The 20,048-nt window shown below is 42.2% G+C and overlaps 2 protein-coding genes across 2 annotated transcripts in view; one reads left to right on the top strand and one right to left on the bottom strand.

Annotated features, from left to right (window-relative positions):
* COL4A2 (collagen type IV alpha 2 chain) overlaps positions 1 to 3,652 on the bottom strand; it is a 201,561-nt gene extending 197,909 nt beyond the window's left edge. Inside the window, exons 1-3 of the mRNA XM_081313055.1 lie at positions 3,479 to 3,652; positions 2,981 to 3,060; positions 2,759 to 2,822 (exon numbers count right to left, since the gene is read on the bottom strand). Of these exons, the coding sequence (XP_081169181.1) occupies positions 2,759 to 2,822; positions 2,981 to 3,024 (108 nt within the window). The 5' untranslated portion in view covers positions 3,025 to 3,060; positions 3,479 to 3,652. The remainder of the gene's footprint in view (positions 1 to 2,758; positions 2,823 to 2,980; positions 3,061 to 3,478) is intronic.
* An 85-nt stretch (positions 3,653 to 3,737) lies between these two features.
* The window catches only part of COL4A1 (collagen type IV alpha 1 chain), a 144,501-nt gene continuing 128,190 nt past the window's right edge, over positions 3,738 to 20,048 (top strand). Inside the window, exon 1 of the mRNA XM_081312673.1 lies at positions 3,738 to 3,917. Within this exon, the coding sequence (XP_081168799.1) occupies positions 3,828 to 3,917 (90 nt within the window). The 5' untranslated portion in view covers positions 3,738 to 3,827. The remainder of the gene's footprint in view (positions 3,918 to 20,048) is intronic.

The following is a 20,048-nucleotide window of genomic DNA, read 5'->3' as shown; positions in this document are numbered from 1 at the left end:
GTGATCCCCTTGTGCAACCTTCTGACAAGCAAAGTCAATGGGGAAGCCAGATTCACTTAACAACCGTGTTACTAATTTAACAACTGCCAATTCTCAACAGAAATGCTCATGACAACAAAAACCTCGGACAGGGGGAAGAGTGCAGGCAGGTGGGCGTCTTGCTCGGCTGGTGCCTGGGGGGGTGAAGGGGGCAGCTTCACACACACCCCAAATGCTGCCCTCTCACAAAAGCAGGATGAAAACTCCGAAAAACAACCAGGAAAAAAGGTTAAAACAGAAGAGTGTCTCTTCTGAACAAGAAAAAAAAAGATCACATCTGCATACAGCTCTTGGGGGTGGAGTGGAGGATTGTTATTTTTTGCCTTGTTTTGCTCTTTTAAAAAGACCACCAACCCAACACCAGAAGCCATGTGCCATCACCGTTTACCTGCTGCCCCCCCACAGACCCAAATCCCTTCTTTCCCTTCCTTTGAAACAAACAACGCCCCCCCCCCAATCCTCCCGTTCCTCCCTTCTGAATTACAGTGAAAGAAAGCCAAGTTTTTCTTTTGTGGTTTTTACATATTTAAATTGCTAGAAGGAAGTGGGGAAGCAAACCATCACGAGATACTCTTCTGTTTTAACCTTTTTCTCTTGTCATTTTTTTGGAATTTTCATCCTACCTTTGTGAGAGAGCAGTGTTTGGGGGGGTGAAGCTACCCCCTTCTCCCCCCAAGCCAGACCTGAGCAAGACACCTTCCTGCCCGCCTGGCCGCGCTTTTCCTCCTGTCTGAGGTTTTCGTTGTTGTGAGCATTTCTGTTGAGGATTAGGAGCGGGGCGGCGGGTGTTTGGTTTTTATTCCCCCCCCCCATCTGCTGGGTGCATGGTCACTTCTGTCATGCTGGGAGGTTACCCAAGAAGCATTTTTGTTTTTTGGGGGGGATCCCCACTCCAGTTGCTAAGCTTGCTTAAATCCTCTTCCTCCACCTCCTCCTCATTAGAGCCCCCCTTTGTCTGCAACGGTGCAGCAGGAAGACCTTTGCCAGGCTGGGGATGATGGGGATCTGCCCTCTGCGGAGTAGGGGCAGGGTTCCAGCTGATTGGTGCTTCTTCTGGGCTCGGCGGAAGCACCAGGATCAGCGCTGGGCTCCAGCTGATCCTGGCGCTTCTGCTGAGCCCTGACAGCCCCGATGAAGCACTGATCAGCTGGAAAGCAGCACTAATCCTGGCTCTTCTGCTGAGCCCTGAAGAAGCACCAATCAGGTGGAAAGCGGCACTGATCCTGGCACTTCCACTGAGCCCTGAAGAAATGCTGATCAGCTGGAAAGCGGCACTGATCCTGGCACTTCCACTCAGCCCCGAAGAAGGGCCAATCAGCTGGAGCCCGGCACTGATCCTGGCATTTCTGCTGAGCCCTGACCGTCCTGCAGCTCCAGCCATCTCTCGGTCCGGCTTTTGCGGTGCTGCCACCAGTTCAGCTCATTTCCCTCCCCACTACCACTTCTCTAGGATGGTCACGTACCACCTGCCAGGTGCCAATGTACCACAGGTGGTACCTGTACCACCGGTTGAAAAGCCCGGGCTTAGAGGTCTAAAACTACTTTCATTGAAACATATGCTTCCCTCTGTCTTCCATCAATCTTTGTGTAAGGCTTATGTGACATGTTACTGAAGTTAGTTTTGTGGGATGAGATTCCTTGTTTAATCATTGTCTTGGCAGCAGCTCTTGTTTCTATCCTTCAAGGCCATTTTCTATGCCCTCTACAGCTTGTTCATTTTCATGAACTTTTCCTTGGCTGGTCTTATGCAATCCACAGTCTCTCCCTTAACAAGCAGCAGCAATGGTCTCCCTCCCGTTTTTCCCTGTTTGAAGGAGGTGGAGCACTCAGAAAGAGTGCAAAGTGATCAGCACCCATATCTTTTCTTGTTAAAAATGTGTCTATCCCACACATGTGGGGCAGGGAAGAGTTCCAAAGAAAGAAATGGAAGCTACTTGGAGGCCATTGGGCTATTTTCTCTAAAGCACTTCTAGTCACCTGATAACTGGATACAGTAGATACCTCGAGAAGGCACTTTGTGAATAGAGGGAGAGATTTCTACAGTTGTTGTCTGTATTTCCAAAAGATCCAAATCCATAATTACCTTAATCATGATTTATTTATTTAACTTTTTTGCTTTGGGGATTACCATAAAATATAAACTATTCCATAAACTAGCCATAGAGGCAAGGTACACAGAACACGGTAGCCTAAACTTTGGTTGGCTTGTTAGCATGTCAATCATTCATGCACACATAGTCAAAGTAGTTCATACCGGCCTGACTTTGTCTACCTCATGAGTTGCTTCAGAAGAGGTCCTGGAGAATTGGAAAACTTGTGATATTTCAATTGGTTGTAATATTCTGCAAATATGGGCTGTTTAGTTTTTTTTAATACATCAATAAAAACATTACAGTGTCCAAAAACCAACATGACCGATACTTTCCTTATTGTTTTCTAACAGATATGAAATAAATCAATTCATGTGAGTTACATTTTTAAACGCTGTGCCTTAAAAATACTTTGTATTCATAGTTTAAGACATACTTTTGACCAGAGAGAAATGGGGAGGAGAGTTCAAACTGTTTTATAGGAAAACAAATAGTAAAAAGTGCACTACTGAAAAACAGCAAAGACGATTGAAGAACTTTAGCAACAGAATTAGTTTGATTTGGAAGGAACCCCTAAAAATGTTTCTCACGGTTTTGTTTTGATTTTTTTTTAATGATGATATACTTACAGCTTGTACGCCGGCAGGAAGAAGAAGCACAGTCAATCCCACCAGGAGGATAATTTGCATATCCCTGAACCAAGACAAGATTGAAACAGTTATAACTCACCACCTTATTCCCTGGGCCGGCTCTTTTTTGAATGTCTTACAGCAACTTTTTAAAAAAAGGGTACAATACTTTCCCTTCCAGTGGAAACGGCAGTAACCGCAGAAAGAAATAGATCTACTTACTGCCCGGTCCAGCATCCTAAGCTGAAGCGTGGGGTACTTTTCATGTCTGCTTATTTTCTCCTTGTTGAAAAAGGATGGTCCTAGAAATCAAAGGGAAGACAGTCTTGAATGAGAAATTAGGGCGGGCAGAGGCATGCAGTGTTCACGGGGGGAGGAACCTGCCAAGGATCACCAGAGTCAAGTTAAGCGGCATCTTCCTCCTGGAGAGGCTAAACAGACACACACACCCTCCCCAGGTTGATGATGGAGGACATTCCCCGCCTCTCCCGCCTCCTAAGGAAAGCTGCGCTTCCCTCAGGAACACACGCGCCGGGTGGAAGACCCTTTTCCCCTCGGGGGGCTTTCCGGGCTAGCGCGGGGCTGGGAGACACACCCGGAGCCCCGAGACGCTCGAAAGCAGCGACCGAGGAGCTTTCCGGCATCCGGAGCCACGACGGGAGCGAGAAGGAGCGACTCCCGAGGCGGGCTCCAAGCGCCCTTGGCAGGTAATGGACTCACCTTCCAGCTCCCTCAGGCTGCCGCTCGACCAGCCCGCCTCCTTCCTCCGGAGGCGACGGGCTCCTGGCTTTGAACGGGCGCGGGAGACAGTGGAACCGGCCGACTCCTCCTCGGCGGCTCTCCTGGCTCTCCCGCTGTCCCAGGGGCCGGGGCCGGGGGTGGGGGAGGCGGAGACAGGCGGGGAAAGGAGCGGCCGCTGCCGCCCACCAGCGGGGCCCAAGAATCAAGCTCGCCTTTCCGGTGCTAGAGACGCTCCAGGCGGGACGCGGGAAAGGAAGCTTGCCCTCTCAGCCCCGCTGGGCACGGCCACGTGTGAGCACCGGTGGGACGGACGGGCGCTTTGCCGGCGATGGGCAGCAGCCTGGCGGGGCCGGGCATCGCGCTCCTCATAGCGGTGCTGCTCCTTCCAGGGCGGCGGTCCTGGTCGGAGGCGGCGGGGGTGAGTATTGCCTGCCTGCCTCGGACGGCTCGCTTGGCTCTTCTCTCCCCGCTTTTCCCTGCACGCGGCCGTCAGCGGGACCCGGCCGCCCCACCCTCGGAGCCTGGGCTGAAGCCTTTGCTACGTCTCGGAGAAGCGTTTTTTGAACGTCCCAAATCCGGTGATAAGGAGCTGGCTTCCTATAGCCAGCATCTCCCCCCCCCCCACAAGAGACCACACACGAGGAGGTCTTTCTCTTTTCGGGCGCGGATGCAGAAGGCAGGGCAGGGGAATCTGGCGTCGCCTCCTAGGCTAGTCCTGGTGTCAGTTTTTAAATTTTTAAGACAGATTTCAGTGGATGTACAGAAGCGGTATGTGTGGGAGTGATGATGTACTCATTACAGATCTGTTGGTTTATTTGAATAGCAACCTCAAGCCCTTGCGTGCATTAGTGGTTTTAGTACATATTTGTAAATCAATACATTGTTGCTATCGTATAAATGTTTGGCCTTAACTTCTGAGCTGACGCGATTGCCTTTGCGTTTGAAAACAACCACTTTAGTTTTGGAACACGTGAGAATTTGACAACCTGCTGCTTTGCCGTTCAGTTTCGTTTGTTCAGGTTGCTTGAAATTTATTGTTTCGACACATCCTTACGATGCCTCTGTAGTGAGCCACAGACACACAGAGACTATTTTTTGCATAACTCGTGGTAACTCGTGGTAACTCACAGTCAATAAACTGAATGCTTCTCTGAATGAAACCAATTACCTATGCTTACAAACTACAATGACCCTTAAATTAGCCTTCCACGTTCTAGTCTGATACTATGTTATGTGAACCCACTCACAGATTTATTGGAGTGTTAGAGATGGAACAATGTAATCTCACTATTGTGGGAATTTCCAAATCCATATTTACATCAGGAATAAAGTGCATGTAACTCTATAAACTTAACTTCTATCTAGACAAGATGGATGTTTTAGTGCTGTTGGGAGATTTGTTTTTTGTTTTTGTTTTCAAACTATTGATTAAGTTGAAAGTCTAGTACTTTGGAGAACATGGTTTCATCCAATCAGTCGCTTTCATCAGTTGCTTATATGACCTGTAGGGTCATAAAAGCTTCCATTATTTAAAATTTCTGGGCCATCGTTACCTTGCCACAAAGGAAGAGCCTGGATATCATATATCTTCTTTACTTTGCTATCATTCCCAACAATTTTATTCCAGCTTGCCAGTCTTTTTCCCAAATCACTTGTTTTTTTTCCTTTCTGTAATCCTACCGTATGTAATTCTTCCCCGGATAATTTCATCACAATTGATATGAAACTGTTTTACTCAGTGCTCCAGGGAGAATAGATGAAGAATAAAATAAAATAATTTATTTGTTCCTGTCTATTTCACTGGTTATGATTGATTGGCACTGGTTGGCAAATATCAGTCTAAAACAAAGGTTCTTAATCTTTTTCTGCCATTTCTGAAGAAATCTACAAATCTCAGGAAAATGATCATAATGACTTAAAATAAATAATAATAATAATAAAAACATACAGAGACTTCTGAAGGAAACAGATTAATTGTGTATCGATCTGGGTTTAGGCCCTGGCATAGGGCTGAAAATATCTTTGTTACCCTGTTTGATGATCTCTGAGAAAACTAGGATAAAGGGAGAGTGGCTCCTCTAGAAGCCACAGGGGGAATGATATATCAGCATAGGGTGAAGTATAACTATACAATATTATCCAGTTATGCATTGCTGACCACATTCAGAAAAGTGATATGCTGAAGGCATTGTCTTGATGCCTAGAAAGAGGGTGTTAGAAATAGGATTGGGGGGGAAAAGACTTAATTCTGAAAGAAAAATTGGCTGTGGATATGGAAATCCTCTGTTTCAAAGATACATCTTGCTGTTTCTGAAGAAGGTTGAAGCCTCCTGGACATAAACTATTCATGATCATATTTAGTGTACCCATTGCAACTGTTTCTGGCTCAGGGAACACTGCGCACAGTTATGCAGACCTTTATCACTTCACAATTGGACTATTTAATGTATTCAGGATTCTGCCCTTAAAGACCACCTAGATTCTAGGAGCTTAAACCACTAGTTTGCCAGGTAATAATGGGCTCTTCAAGAGCTGCCCATCTAACACGCCTACTCTGTAAACTACTTAGATGCCAATCAGCTTCCAAGTACAAATCAAAGTGATGAAAATCACCTTCAAGTTCCTATAGGACCACTTCAGGACTTGGTTATCTGAGATCTCCCATAATAAACTAAATCTGTCGATCCAAAAAGATCTAGAAGAGAAGTCCTAGAAAGTGGCATAGAAATATTAAGGAATAAAATGAAATAATAGACTTAGCTAAAATATATATATAAGAAGGACAGAAAAAAACATCTGGATTTATGTTTGCTACAACTAATACCTGGAAATGAGTAGAGACCTTTGTCTCTCTCTATATATATTGAAATATAATCAATTTCACAATTATTTTGTTAGTTAGAACTTCTAGAAATTGTTACTCGGTAATAGCTAAGAGCCTTATATTAGCTATTTCTGTGCTAAGTACAGGTAGTCCTGAACTTACAACAATTCATTTAGTGACCGTTCAAAATTACAACAGCACTGAAAAAAGTGATTTATGACTATTTTTCACATTATAACCACAACAGTATCCTCATGGTCAATGTAATCAAAATTCAAATGCTCTGCAACTGATTCATGACAGCTGCAGTGTCCCAAGGTCATGTGATCACCTTTTGCAACCTTTTGACAAGCAAAGTCAATGGGAAGCCAGATTCATTTAACAGCCGTGTTACCAACTTAAGAACTGCAATGATTCACTTAACAAATGTAGCAAGAAAGGTCGTAAAATGGGGCAAAATTCGCTTAACAACTGTCTTGCTTAGCAATAGGAATTTTGGGTTCAATGGTGATTGTAAGTCAATGACTAGCTGTAGAAGGTTTTGACTGGGTAGCTAAAAAGGGTCTATATTGTCCATCACATTCCTCCATTATAGCCTGCTCAGTCACCTTTCCTATAGGGGTGGAAGAGGTGGGAAGGCAAATTGAATGTAGATTCTCTGGAGATAGAAAAGGTCTTTTTTAGTAAATCACCTGATAATCTTGTTTTATTTCAGTAAAATTATTCCTTTTATTCTTGTATGTATTACTGAACATTTTAATCAGACAAACAAAAAGAGTAACAAGTTAAGCAAAAGAGTAGAAAGGAAGAGAAAAAACAAGGGATTTGCAAGCATCCTTGAAATTAAAGTTTTAGTGTGGGTGAAGGTTCGTTCTCCAAGCTTATGGATTGGTTTCCGAACATTTCGTTACCAGCCTAGGTAACATCTTCAGCGGAGTTTAGGGGATATCAGTGTTCTTCTGCTTAATAAGGGCTTTGTATGGTCAGTAGGTCTTGTGCTGGGTCAGGTGTGGATGTGTCAAGTGAGGGTCTTGTGATGGGTCTTGTGATGGGGAGGTTACATCAGATCAGGGTCATTGGTGGGTGCTGCCAGGGGAGGGGGCTTGCATGGGTTGTTTGAGGGTCGGTGCTACATCTGGTTGGCTGGGCATTTGATTTGGATTCTGAGGGGGTTCATAGGCTGGTTGTAGGTCAATCTGTCTGTTGATGGAATTGCTTGTGGAGCGCCAGGCTTCGATGAACTCATGAGTGTGGCGGGTGGTAGTGTGGCTGATGGTTTTTGTGTTGCTTCAATCGAACTGGTGCTGTTTGGTGTCGGTGTGGGTAGAGATTAAGGATTTGTGATCGTGGCGTTTGACTGACAGCCGGTGTTTGTGGATCTGGTTTTCAATTGATGTGATGTTTGTCCCACATAGAATTGGCTGCAAGTGCTACAGTTGATTTTGTAGATTACATTGTTTCTTTCATCCTTCGGTATCTGGTCTTTGGTTTTGGATAATTCCTGGCAGAGTGTGGTTGTGGGTTTGTGGGCTATTGCTATTCCTAGGGGTTGGATTCTGGCTGTCATTTCTGACACCTCTTTTCTGTATGGTGTTGTTGTTGTTAGCTGCGAAGTCGTGTCCGACCCATCGCGACCCTATGGACAACGTTCCTCCAGGCCTTCCTGTCCTCTACCATCTGCTGGAGTCCATTTAAGCTCATGCCTACTGCTTCAGTGACTCCATCCAGCCACCTCATTTTCTGTCGTCCCCTTCTTCTCTTGACCTCAATCTTTCCCAGCATTAGGCTCTTCTCCAGTGAGTCCTTCCTTCTCATTAGGTGGCCAAAGTATTTGAGTTTTAGCTTCAGGATCTGGCCTTCTAAAGAGCAGTCAGGGTTGATTTCCTCTAGGACTGACCGGTTTGATCGTCTTGCAGTCCAAGGGACTCGCAGGAGTCTTCTCCAGCACCATAGTTCAAAGGCCTCAATTCTTTGGCGCTCAGCCTTTCTTATGGTCCAACTTTCACTGCCATACATTGCAACTGGGAAGACCATAGCCTTGACTATACGCACTTTTGTTGACAGGGTGATGTCTCTGCTTTTTAGTGTGCTGTCTAGATTTGCCATGGCTTTCCTCCCCAGGAGCAAGCGTCTTTTAATTTCTTGGCTACAGTCTGTATGGTAGGGTTAGTTTTTCCCACCAATTCTACCTGATGTAACCGACCCATCACAAGACCCATTACAAGACCCTCACTTAACATAACCACACCTGACCCATCACAAGACCCTCCGCTTGTCACATCCACAACTGACCCATCACAAGACCTCCACTTGTCACATCCACAACTGACCCATCACAAGACCTCCGCTTGTCACATCCACAACTGACCCATCTTAAGACCTCCGCTTGTCACATCCACAACTGACCCATCACAACACCTCCGCTTGTCACATCCACAACTGATCCATCAAAAGACCCGCTGACCACACAGAAGAACACTGACACTGAACTCCATTGAAAATGTTACCTAGTAACATTTTAATGAAATGTTTGGAAACCAACACACAAGCTCGGAGAAGGAAACTTCCCCCTCATCCTACACCTGAGCTACAGATATTCACCACTGTTGTAAAGTTTTAGTGTTTCATTAATTGATTATAAATAACCGGGTACATTTTAACATTTTAAAAAACTAAAAATTCACATTAAACCTTAAACAGAATATAAATATCAAAAAGAATAGTCAGCATAGTGTGAATCACAGTACAGACAGAGCATGGCAAAACTGACTGGCTGCAGGCTGCCAAAGGAGCACAACAAGGCTATATCCTCTCCCTTTATTTATTCAGACTATTTGCTGATTATATCAATATTGTGTTCTGCTGATGACAACTACTCTGATAGCCAAAAATGTAACTAGTCTTCAAGCTTTCGTGTTAGCCTTGCAAGGTAGTTCAGAAAAGAAGCGCAACTAGGATTACTATCGCTATTCTTATCATAAGATTACATTAACAGTATCTTGCAAAACTGAAAATACACTTTCCTCCTTTCACTTTTACTTTCCCCAAAACTAGGAAAAATCTGTTTGAGATGCTTTTACTATCTCTTTTCCTTCAGACTCAAATTTCATTTATCAAACTGTTGCACAGGCTGTGGCTTTTCCTCTTGTCTCCCAGTTTTGTTTCTGTGAATGGTTAATTTAAAATACAGGTAGTCCTCAGCTTATAACCATTTGTTTAGTGACCATCCACCAGTGCAATATATTCAGGGCTTGGGTTTGGAGATCTCTTTCCTGCTACCTCCTCAGTGACGGCATATGAATTGCAAATCACCTGAGGGGGCCTGATTCCCTCCCACTTGGAATTTGCAGGAAGTTGTGCATGCAAAGCTTTAATGCCACAGGGCAAGAACCAGCCTAAGGAGCTTTTCTGAAGGTAGGTGAAGGGGATAGACCCAGTGTGATTCTGAATGGTGTGTGTGTGTGTGTGTGTGTGCATTCAGCTACTTCTACAAAACATGTAATACAAACATCCTTGACAAATTTTCCTCCCACCAGACAGAAATCCAAGGTGTTCAGTACTTGCTGTGCCCACCATTTCCAAATGCCATCCCTCCATAAATACATTCAACTGGCTTATTACAATACAAGTGAGGCAAGAAAGAAAACCTTACAGTGAGTTTCCACCTCTCCTCAAAGTCTTCCTAGTTGTCTTCTGAGGCTTCACCTGGGGGCCAATGGCTCCAGGAATCTTTCTTTCTTCTGTAGCTTTCCACAGGCATCTGGGGGAATGGTAGGACATGGGAAGATCTGTTCCACTCAGGTTGCATGGTGACTTTTTAGTGGATGGCTGGATTCAAACCCAATTCCATGGCTCAAATGGAGGGAGGCAGCATCTGGGTCAGTGTGCTCTGCTTCCAAAGGTTATCTGGGCAGGGCTGACAGACATGAGAACAAGGTCCACTCCTCCCTTTCTGGGTGACTCTGCCAGGAGAGGCAGGCAAAGGCATGGAGGATAAGAAAAATAGAAGTAGAATTGGAGTGCGGGGGGTAGCTTGCAGAAAGAGTTTGAAAAGGCATTAATACTGCAATTGTTAAAGAAACAGATAAGACCAGTAACAACAAAATGGGGACACCACAGATGAGGACAAAAGAAAGGCTGGATTCTGGTAAGAGAACAACAAAAAATGAAAGGTCTCACTTCTGAAATTGAACATTTCCAACATTTCCAACATGTTAAAGGTCCTCTTAATGGACTTGCAGCTTGAGAATGCTGAAAGCTCCAAATAATTTTTATTAGCCTAGTATTTTGTGTGTACAATTTGTGAGGGCATGGAGAATCTACCTTTAACATTTATTTTAAAATAGACCACATTATTTTAGGGATCGAAAAATGCTTATAATGCTTTTAATAGCGCAATATTGGAAGAAGGAAGAACTGCCGACTATAGAAGAATGGACTTTAAAAGTTTCTAACTTGGCGGAAATGGCAAAGATCTCAGCATATTTGAAAGACCAATCGCAACAGAGATACATTGTGGAGTGGAGGAGATGGATTGATTATATTCAGAATAAATATGGGACTAAAAAGTTTCACTTAGCATTTGAATAAGTAGTGGATATATATGATGTATAACTAGCTTGTAGTTATTTTACTGAGAGTTAAAGTGCGATAGAATTTAATATTTTATTGTTGTTTGCATATTTTAGATTATGTTTGGTTGTATTTTTATACCCTGTATTTAGCTCTGGGAAGTTGGGGAGGGGCGAGGGGAGGGGAGGGTTGGGGAGGGTTGGGGAGAGGGGAGGGGGAGGGCGGGGGGTTTGTATTCAAAAATGTATTGTAAAACTTTTCAATAAAAAAATGTTTATATGTTCCAGGATTAGTACCATAGTAGTTTTAATAATTAATAATAAAATAAGAAAAGTAACTTAAGAAGAAGGTTATTTCCCTACACAAGCAAACTTGAGCTCATGAGGCTCTTTAAGGTAGACACACCTCATGTTTCAGGAAAAGGATAGTCAGATAAAACCCATTTACAACACATACAGAAAAGGAAGAATGAAACTTTTCCTGTAGATGAACTTAAAACATTCCCTCCTGACAACTTTGGGCTGTTCTTACAAGTACAGAGAGAGAAAGGGAAAAAAAAGAACACATTTTTCTTCACCCTGTTTGCTGGCCAGACAAACAGAGCGAGGATATTTTCCTTTTGATGGCTTATTTTAATTTAATTTTAATTTTAAAATTCTTGTCTCTAGGGATTAGAGACACGCAAGTTACATTTACCTCACATACAAAGACTTTGACACACATACACAGACAAAGACAAAGAGAAAAGGAGAGGAAAACAGAACACTCAGTTTTCACACCCTGGTCATTCCCTCTATAAATCTCAGTTAATTCAAATTAGGGAAGGCACAAAGGCCTCTGGACTGTGGTGTGGGCAGCGGAGGTCAAGCATCCAGCCATCAAATTCAGAGACCCTGCAGCCCAGACTAGCCTAGCCCCACTTCCCCAAGGGGGTGCCCAGCTGCGCTTACCTCCTCCTTGAGGCTGCTGCAGCTATGCTCGCTCTCCTTGGCCAGATTGCTCATGGTGGGTGCAGAAGAGCAAAGTGCGTGGGTCGGAGGGAGGCCCATTCCCTCTCCATGCGAGGAGACCCAGCTTTGTAACCATAGCATCCTCAGCAATAGGATGGGAGACCACCAGGGGATGGCAAAAGGGCAGCAGGGCAGTGGTGACCAAGTGCTAAGGCAGGACTTCCCTCAGACCCTCCCTCCTACTTATTCCAATCTCCTTCCTTCCTTCCTTCCTTCCTTCCTTCCTTCCTTCCTTCCTTCCTTCCTTCCACCCCTCCTTCCTTTCCTGCCTCCCTCCTTTTCAGTCCATCTCCTTCCTTCCTTCCTTCCTTCCTTCCTTCCTTCCTTCCTTCCTTCCTTCCTTCCTTCCTTCCTTCCTTCCTTCCTTCCTTCCTGTTTCCCTCCTCTCCTTCCCTCTCTCTGTGCCCAGGAAGGGATGAAGGGAGGGGGGGGGAGATTGGCAGCATTTCTCTCAAAGAATAACAGAGTTGGAAGAGACCTTTGAGGTCTTCTAGTCCAACCCCCTGCTCAAGCAGGAGACCTATACCATTCCAGACAATCTCTTCTTAAGAACCTCCAGTGATAGCACATCCACAACTTCTGAAGGCAAGCCTTTTCACTGGTTAGTTGTTTTCACAAGTCCTTAGTTCTAGGCTGGTTTTCTTCTTGATTAGTTTCCATCTATTATTGCCTTCTGATGCTTTGGAAAATAGGTTGACCCCTTCTTCTCTGTGGCAGTCTGTCAAATATTGGAACACTGCTATCATGTCACCAGTATCATGTTTAAGTACATCTAAATCCAGTGGTGGGATTCAAATAATTTAACAACTGATTCTATACAGGGGGGGGAGGTGGGGTGCTGCTGCCATGAGGTGGGTGGGGGAGGGGGGAGCTGCTGTTTACCATGCCCCTGCATTCAGGACCCCTGCATTCAGGCTTCTCATGCCCCGAAACCTGTCACGCCTCACCTGTTTGGTAGTGACTTTTCCCACTTTCTCACTCTTCCTCCTCCTTTGAACAGCCCTTTGCTCCTGTTGCTGCTTTTTCAGTCCCAGAGTTTTGTCTGGAGCCTGTGCAGAAGGCCTTTGGAAATGAAGCCCTGCAGCCATTGGGTAGGGTGGGAACCATTCCCTTTGCTTTAGACCGGCTCCGAAATGGGCTGGAAGGAGCGGGCTGGCGACTCTAAGGGGATTGGAGGCATGTGGATGCACACCAGCCTGGTGTCTTTAAAAAACTGGGATTTTTTTCCCCCGCTGCCAGGGTTTTGCTGCCATACTGTTTAACTTTAAAGATTACTTGATGCAGAAAGTGGATCCTTCCCATTCTGATTCAAGTAAATTTTAAAGTAAGTTAAAAAGTATGGCAGTGAAAATCCAGTAGAGGGAGAAAAATTCCGGTCTCATGTATGGGGAATCTGCACAGCCCGCTTCCCCCCATGCTTCTGCCTGCGTGCTTGGCCTGCTAAACCTCATTTCTAGCCATGTCATCTATTTAGTGAAGGCACGGGGGAGGGGCATGCTGCTGAAAACAGTAGAGTGTGTATACATGCCTGCTTTGCCCACATCAGCCATGCTCTCCACGGCGCGCTACAGCTGATCCAAGGCAGCTGGCCAGGCACCGAAGTGCTGCCCAAAACAGCAGAGTCTGTGTCTGCACCTGCTATGTGCTCACCCGCCATGCTGCGAGGCTCATTGTGCCAATTGTGCCGGTTCTGCCACTCATGGCTACAGGCCTTGAGGCACGTTGCACCGGATCGTGGAGAGCATGGTTGACATGGACAAGGCAGGTGCGCACACAGACTCTGCTGTTTTTAGTGGTGTTTTGGTGCCTGGCCCAGCAAAGTGGAGCCGGGCATGGTGAGGCTCAGCTCGGCAAAGCAGAGCCAGATGAGGAGAGGCCCAGTGATGGGGTGAGGCCAGGAGGGATGGGATGGAATGAGGCAAATGAGCTGCAGCTGCTCCTGCGCACAGCCAGCCCCCTAGCAATTGCTGTTTCTGTCTGTGCGCTGCAAGGGCACCCAGCCGTGTTGGAGTGGGCCAGGGCTGGGGCAGTGGGGGCTGGTCCGTTGCCATTTCTGGAATAGCTCTGGGGGCCAAATCTGGGCCCTTCACGGGCCGGCCCTGGCCTGCAGGCCTTGTGTTTGACATGTTTGGTCTAAAGAATTCACTGTGGAATGTGATGTCATCCTGAGCTTACTAAAAACACATTTTCATCTGGTGACTTTACCGTGGGAATAAGCGCAAAAGAGCAGAATATTAGGAAAGCTCATTGTTCTTCTTTCATGGAAGCATTTTTAAGACAAACTGACCCTGGAAAAAGAAATGAAGAAATCAAACCAAATAATCATAACCTGATGGGAAGAGCTGTTAAACAGTGGAACATTCTGCTCCACTATCCTGGGGGAGATTTAATGGATTCTTACACTAAGCAGGGAGTTAGCTAGCTGAATTATAAGGCCACTACTAACTTCCATGTTCCATGATTTTGTTATTATTTTTACAATCATTGCAAGACAGGCTCTCCAGGCAGATGTACATATTCGGCTAAAATGTGGTTGGTTTGCTTAATGGATAGTTTGTACAGCACTAACTTATTTTTTTAACAATAGCTAAGTACTAACGTAATTTCCTGGATACACATAAAACTTTGAACCATATGCTAATTTTAGTCGCTGGATATGTGCACAAACTAACAAACTACATTTTAGCCTAGCATGTGCAAATATAGCCAAAGTGGTTAGTTAATGATCCAATGTTTTATACAAACCCAGGCAACTGGGTTAATCTAATGTAATAATCCAGGATTCAAATAATCATAAATTAATATATGGCATAAACAACTTTAACTTTAAAAAATACTCAACAGAGTAAAGATTGGATTATCAATGAAATGATTTCTTTGTTCTACCATCTTGATGAAACTTTCTTCCAAGCTATAGTAAATTGTTTCCTATTAGTCACTTTTTTTTAGGAGAAAAGTATTGAGAACAAATACAGTTTATTTTTGGGTACAAACGATAATCACTTATTTCAGGACATAGCTGACTAAGCTACTCCAAAATTATGGTACCTGATTTATCTAATTACAATCATTTTTAGGCAATCGATAATCTGTTGTCACATTTATTTCATTGAGTAGCATCTTTTGTTAATGTTTGGTAAACCAGCAGCTCATGTGATTGACTTTGCATGCTCTATGAGCACATAGGCTCATGATAAGAAGAGGTACCCAACCAGAAAACTAGAGCAGAAGAAATTATCTTTATATAATTGCTCTGGGTGACCTTGTAAGCTCACAGATTCAAACTTGTCTACTTGGAAAAGCTAAAGTCTTTTAAATTCTTCAGTGAGAAGAGCATCTGGCAGTCTACTTTGTAGTTATTGACAAAGGTTATTGAGAGGATTCCTCCCAAAGGACAGGATGCTATAAGGAAGGAAATAGGGTGGAGAAAATAAAGTACACAAATGACTGTAAGACTAATTTTTACTATCAAGACTCACTCGTGATTCCTGTGTCACCTTTTTTGCACAGGAATGAGGCAAAAAAGAAGGTATGGAGGCAAGAAATGAAGGATAAGGGAAGAACTATGTTTTCTTTTTTTAAAAAATGCATTATTTTTGTGTACATTTTTCCTTCACATTTTTATTGCCCAAAACTGTTGCAACAGCCTATAGGTAAATCAGGGTACCGCCAGTTAATGAATGCCGGCGGGTTATTCCCAGGGGAAGGACGTTCTCTGTGGGTGCGCCTGCCCTATGGAACCAACTACCCACGGAACGTAGGACTGCCCCCGACCTTCGCTCATTTCGCCGGGACCTGAAAACTTGGCTCTTTGATCTGTTTGGTCCAGACTGTGGGGTTGTTAATTTAACTGGGTTTTAGATTTACTCTTGGGGCTTGAATTTAATTGTTTTAATTGATTTTAATTTTTTGTATTTCATGGTTTTAACTGCCCTGTAAACCGCCCTGAGTCCTATGGGAATAGGGCGGTATACAAATTCAATTAAATAAATAAATAAATAAATAAATAAATAAATAAATAAATAAATAAATAAATAAATAAATAAATAAATAAATAAATAAAGGCAGTCAAAGCCACCCCTCACATTAACAGAGTTCCTAGCTGCTACCAAATCTATGTCATCTCTATCCAACTGTCCTGGCATCAAAGTGTGTGCTAGATCCAATAACCGGGAGGTCAGATCTCAGGCATTGCTATCCTCACCCAACCAGGATTTTATAATACGTGGTTATGTTTGTATAAATACTAATATTCAGTATACCATTCTTAAGATAAATTATTGTCCAACTATTTTTCTCTACAATATTTTTGGTATCTTTTAATTGTACCCCTCATTCCAAAAAAAGGTTGGCTGCATATAATGCTTCTTATATAAAATCCAATTTTAATATTTTTCCATGCCAATAGATATCAATATACCCAGCATCATTTCTTAGATTTAATTAAGGTAAATTTTCTTGATATATGTCTGCATCTACCTTGTTTTATAAAACCTTTATATATGCAAGCTACTCTGAAAGAAATTCCAAGAATGTTGTAATATCCTTCCGCTGCTCCCTTAGTTAATTTTTTTTAACAAAAAAATCTTTTGGCATCAAATATGCTTTCGTCTGAAATATATCGCCATAGTTTCCTTCCTCTGTAATAGAGGTAGGCCAGCCAATCTTGGGTGATCTAAAAGAAACAACAAAAACAGCATCCCCCCTCAAAACCTAAGTCTAGAACTGATTAATATTTGAATGGAAGGATATCCCAAGATTAGACTGGGAAGTTAAAAGTAATCCTTAGAAAGAGATAATGGCAAACTTCTATATTCTAAGGATGTACCTATCAAGTCACCAGAAGGTAATCTTGACTTGAGACAGATTGTATCTTTATGGTGGTATAGATTTCATTCAACTGCAATTACAATTAGCCTTTGCCAGCATAACAAATGGAGATGAACAATAGGCGTTGTAAAAGAGCAAAACAGGGAGAGTTGGTATATACCAGGCTTGTGCAGAATAATACCATATGACACGATGGTTGATGAATGTGCATCTAAGAGTTGGCTAGACAATGATAAGCATTGCCCCAACAATCTGGGTCCTCATTTTACCGACTTTGGAAGGATGGAAGGCTGAGTCAACCTTGAGCTGATCAGGATTGAACTCCAGGCAGTCAGCAGCATTAGCCTGCAGTACTGCATTCTAACCACTGCGCCACCACAGTTGTAATACTGCTGCTTATTATCTTTAGAGCCCTCAGTGGTACAGAATTTGGGTGTAACAGAAAATGTCTTGCCAGAACTAAATTTGGCTGTTCAGTCTGGGCATAAGGAGAAAGCTTGTGGTAGGTCTCCCCTCCTCGAGATATAATGGGAGATAGACCAGGCAACAGAAATTCTCAGAAGCCACCCCCTCTTCTTAGGACACTCTCCACACGGGCAATCTGAGCAAACCTGTGCTTCAGCAGCCACTTGGTCCTTAGAGGTAGGTTGTTTTTTTTAACAACATGTTTCCAATATGAGGTAGGATATAAATATTGAATGAATGAATGAATGAATGAATGAATGAATGAATGAATGAATAAATAAATAAATAAATAAATAAATAAGCATTTCACTTACTCCAGCTCCATACTGAGTACTATTCTTTTCATACCCTGTCATGTTACTTGTGAAATGTACCTTAGAAGCATTTGATGAATCTTATGTCAGATTTCTGTATCTGTACATCTCCCTAAAATTTCATCTTTATTCCTCTCTTTTATTTTTCAAAATGCTTAATGAGAGAGCCAGTTATACTCTTTGTGATCTATATTGTATGTTGCTCTGTATAGTATTCCAATGATTTTTGAGACTTCCTCTTATTCCTACCTTTAAGTACTCTGACTTTGCCCTGACAAAGTGAACTAGGATTGTAATAATTTTTTGCTTTTAAACATATCAAAAAAGTACTTTTTCCAAGAACAAATGTATTTACTTTGGCATTCCCACCCACAACTTTGACACAGACAGACTACAGGAAGTGATGGGTCATAGGAATCACACACTGGATCAGATCTCCATCCTGGCTTACATATCCATTTCCTGCATATGGGAAGAGATGCCCGAGGAGACATAAATAAATGATCTCATGGGAGATCTGAAGTTTTAACAATGTAGCAAAGCTAAATTTGGCAATAAGCATGCTCATTATTGTGTGTATTATCTCAAATTGTATCAGCCAGATATTTTCAAAATGGGACTTAAGAGAGGAGATCTAATTTCCTCCTTTTGCATTTTTATCTTTCATTTTTTAAATTTGTAGAGGGAGGGTTTACTCCCTAGTTTGGAAATATTTCATTTTTTAAAAAAAGAAATCTCCTTTTTTCAAAAACAGATTTTCTGTTATCAGAAATATACATATAGAAACCAGTGTTTCTAAGACTTGCATTTAATTAAGTTTTGTGAAAACACAAATTTTAAAAAGATCTGTAACTCTTGGATCTGTGAAATTCTTTGCATCCCTTTTTAATATAGTTCCCAACAAGAATTCATAGTTAGTGAATGCTGCCTAGATTGTACACCATTTAATTTTTGCCAGCAAAATACAATTTTTATACCTTAAAGGCTTGCTTTAAACTTATATTTAATGTAATGTGCTGGTTTTATTTTTGCTTAGTTTGTTTTGTGAACCCTGCCATTGCAGTCTAGGCCAGATTGCTTATTCAACAACCTTTGGTTACAGCAAAAAAGATAATCAACCATTTCTAGGATCTGAGCAGTTGCATTGATTGCTCAAGGCTCCCCTGCAACCATCAGCACAATCTCCTGATCTTAACCACATGCTCCAGCTTTCAGATCTTTTACCGTGATTCTTTCATATTCAAGTTTGACTACATTATATATTACAATATTTTGAAAAACCTTGCTAGAATGTCTGACCATATCTCATCTCATCACTTTATTTATTGATTAGCCCTTGGGCCATATCAAATTGCCAAGTTCCAAAAACAAAATATTGCTAAAACTTGACAAAAACAATTCAAATGAAACTGGATAAAATACAATTTAAAATGTAACTAAAACAAAATACAATCGAGATAAAATCAGGGTAAAATACAATGATTTAAGATACAGGTTATATACGCTTAAAATTATATTACAATGTCACCCCTGCGTCTACCCCAAACAATCTTAAAACTACTTTTAAAATCACATTTTTAAATCAAGTGATCTTTCCTACAATCTACCACACTCTGCTGCACCAACTTTGTTCTTATTTCCATCAACTTTACAGCATATTTGGCAATCCATTTCACCAACTGTAAATTAGAACCTAGCAAACAATGATGCAAGAGTCTGACCATATCAACTATTAACATTTTTACTTGTGAAATAGACTAAATTAGTGGGATTAGTGGCCACTGGAAATCTAACCAGTGGCATTGATTCAAACTCCAGTGGGGGTGGTGTGCTTTGCTGGGGGTGACATGGTATCAGTCTATCTGAAGGTTAAAAAGTAGAACTAAGTGCTTGCCTAGTAGAGTAAGGATAAATAAGAAACCAAACCACAAAATAGCTTTAGAGAAAATAATTCCTTTCTACATGCTGGTGGCAACACTTGTTCTATTTATTTGTATTATGTTAGCGTTACTTGTTCCCTGTTCCTTGCATATACTGTATGCTATGTTAAGGATAATTCATGTTTTTTGCTAGCCATAGTGTTAACATTATGATTATGGTTAACATTATGATTAACATTATAGTTCATTGGTTTTAGTTGAGTGGCTATACAGATTGAATAATCAGACAAAAGTTGGAATGAAGTATCTGTCATTTATGATTTTCTCAGTATTATTTACATTTATATAGCTAAAAAATTTTATTCATACCAATCTTCTTATTTTCAAATTTCCCATATCAAAAGAACAAAAATAATGCTATTTTAATTCTAAATCCTATCTTCCATTATAAAAATCTAGTTATATCTAAGGGTCATCCATTCTTTTGATCATATTCAAACAGGTATATTAAACAGATAGTGCCTTCTCTAATAAATAAAATCCTCTGTTTTTTAAATCTAACTCTCACTTTCTTTCTCTGCCAAGTAGCTTTCCAGGCCAAGGCAATTAAATCGCCCAAAAATTTGCTTTCTATTTTTGAGAAAGCTGCTTGAC

The sequence above is a fragment of the Vipera berus genome (assembly GCF_964194415.1).
Source record: "Vipera berus genome assembly, chromosome: 1".
In the NCBI taxonomy this organism is placed as follows: Eukaryota; Metazoa; Chordata; class Lepidosauria; order Squamata; family Viperidae; genus Vipera; species Vipera berus.
This window is presented reverse-complemented; position numbering and strand designations above follow the sequence as displayed.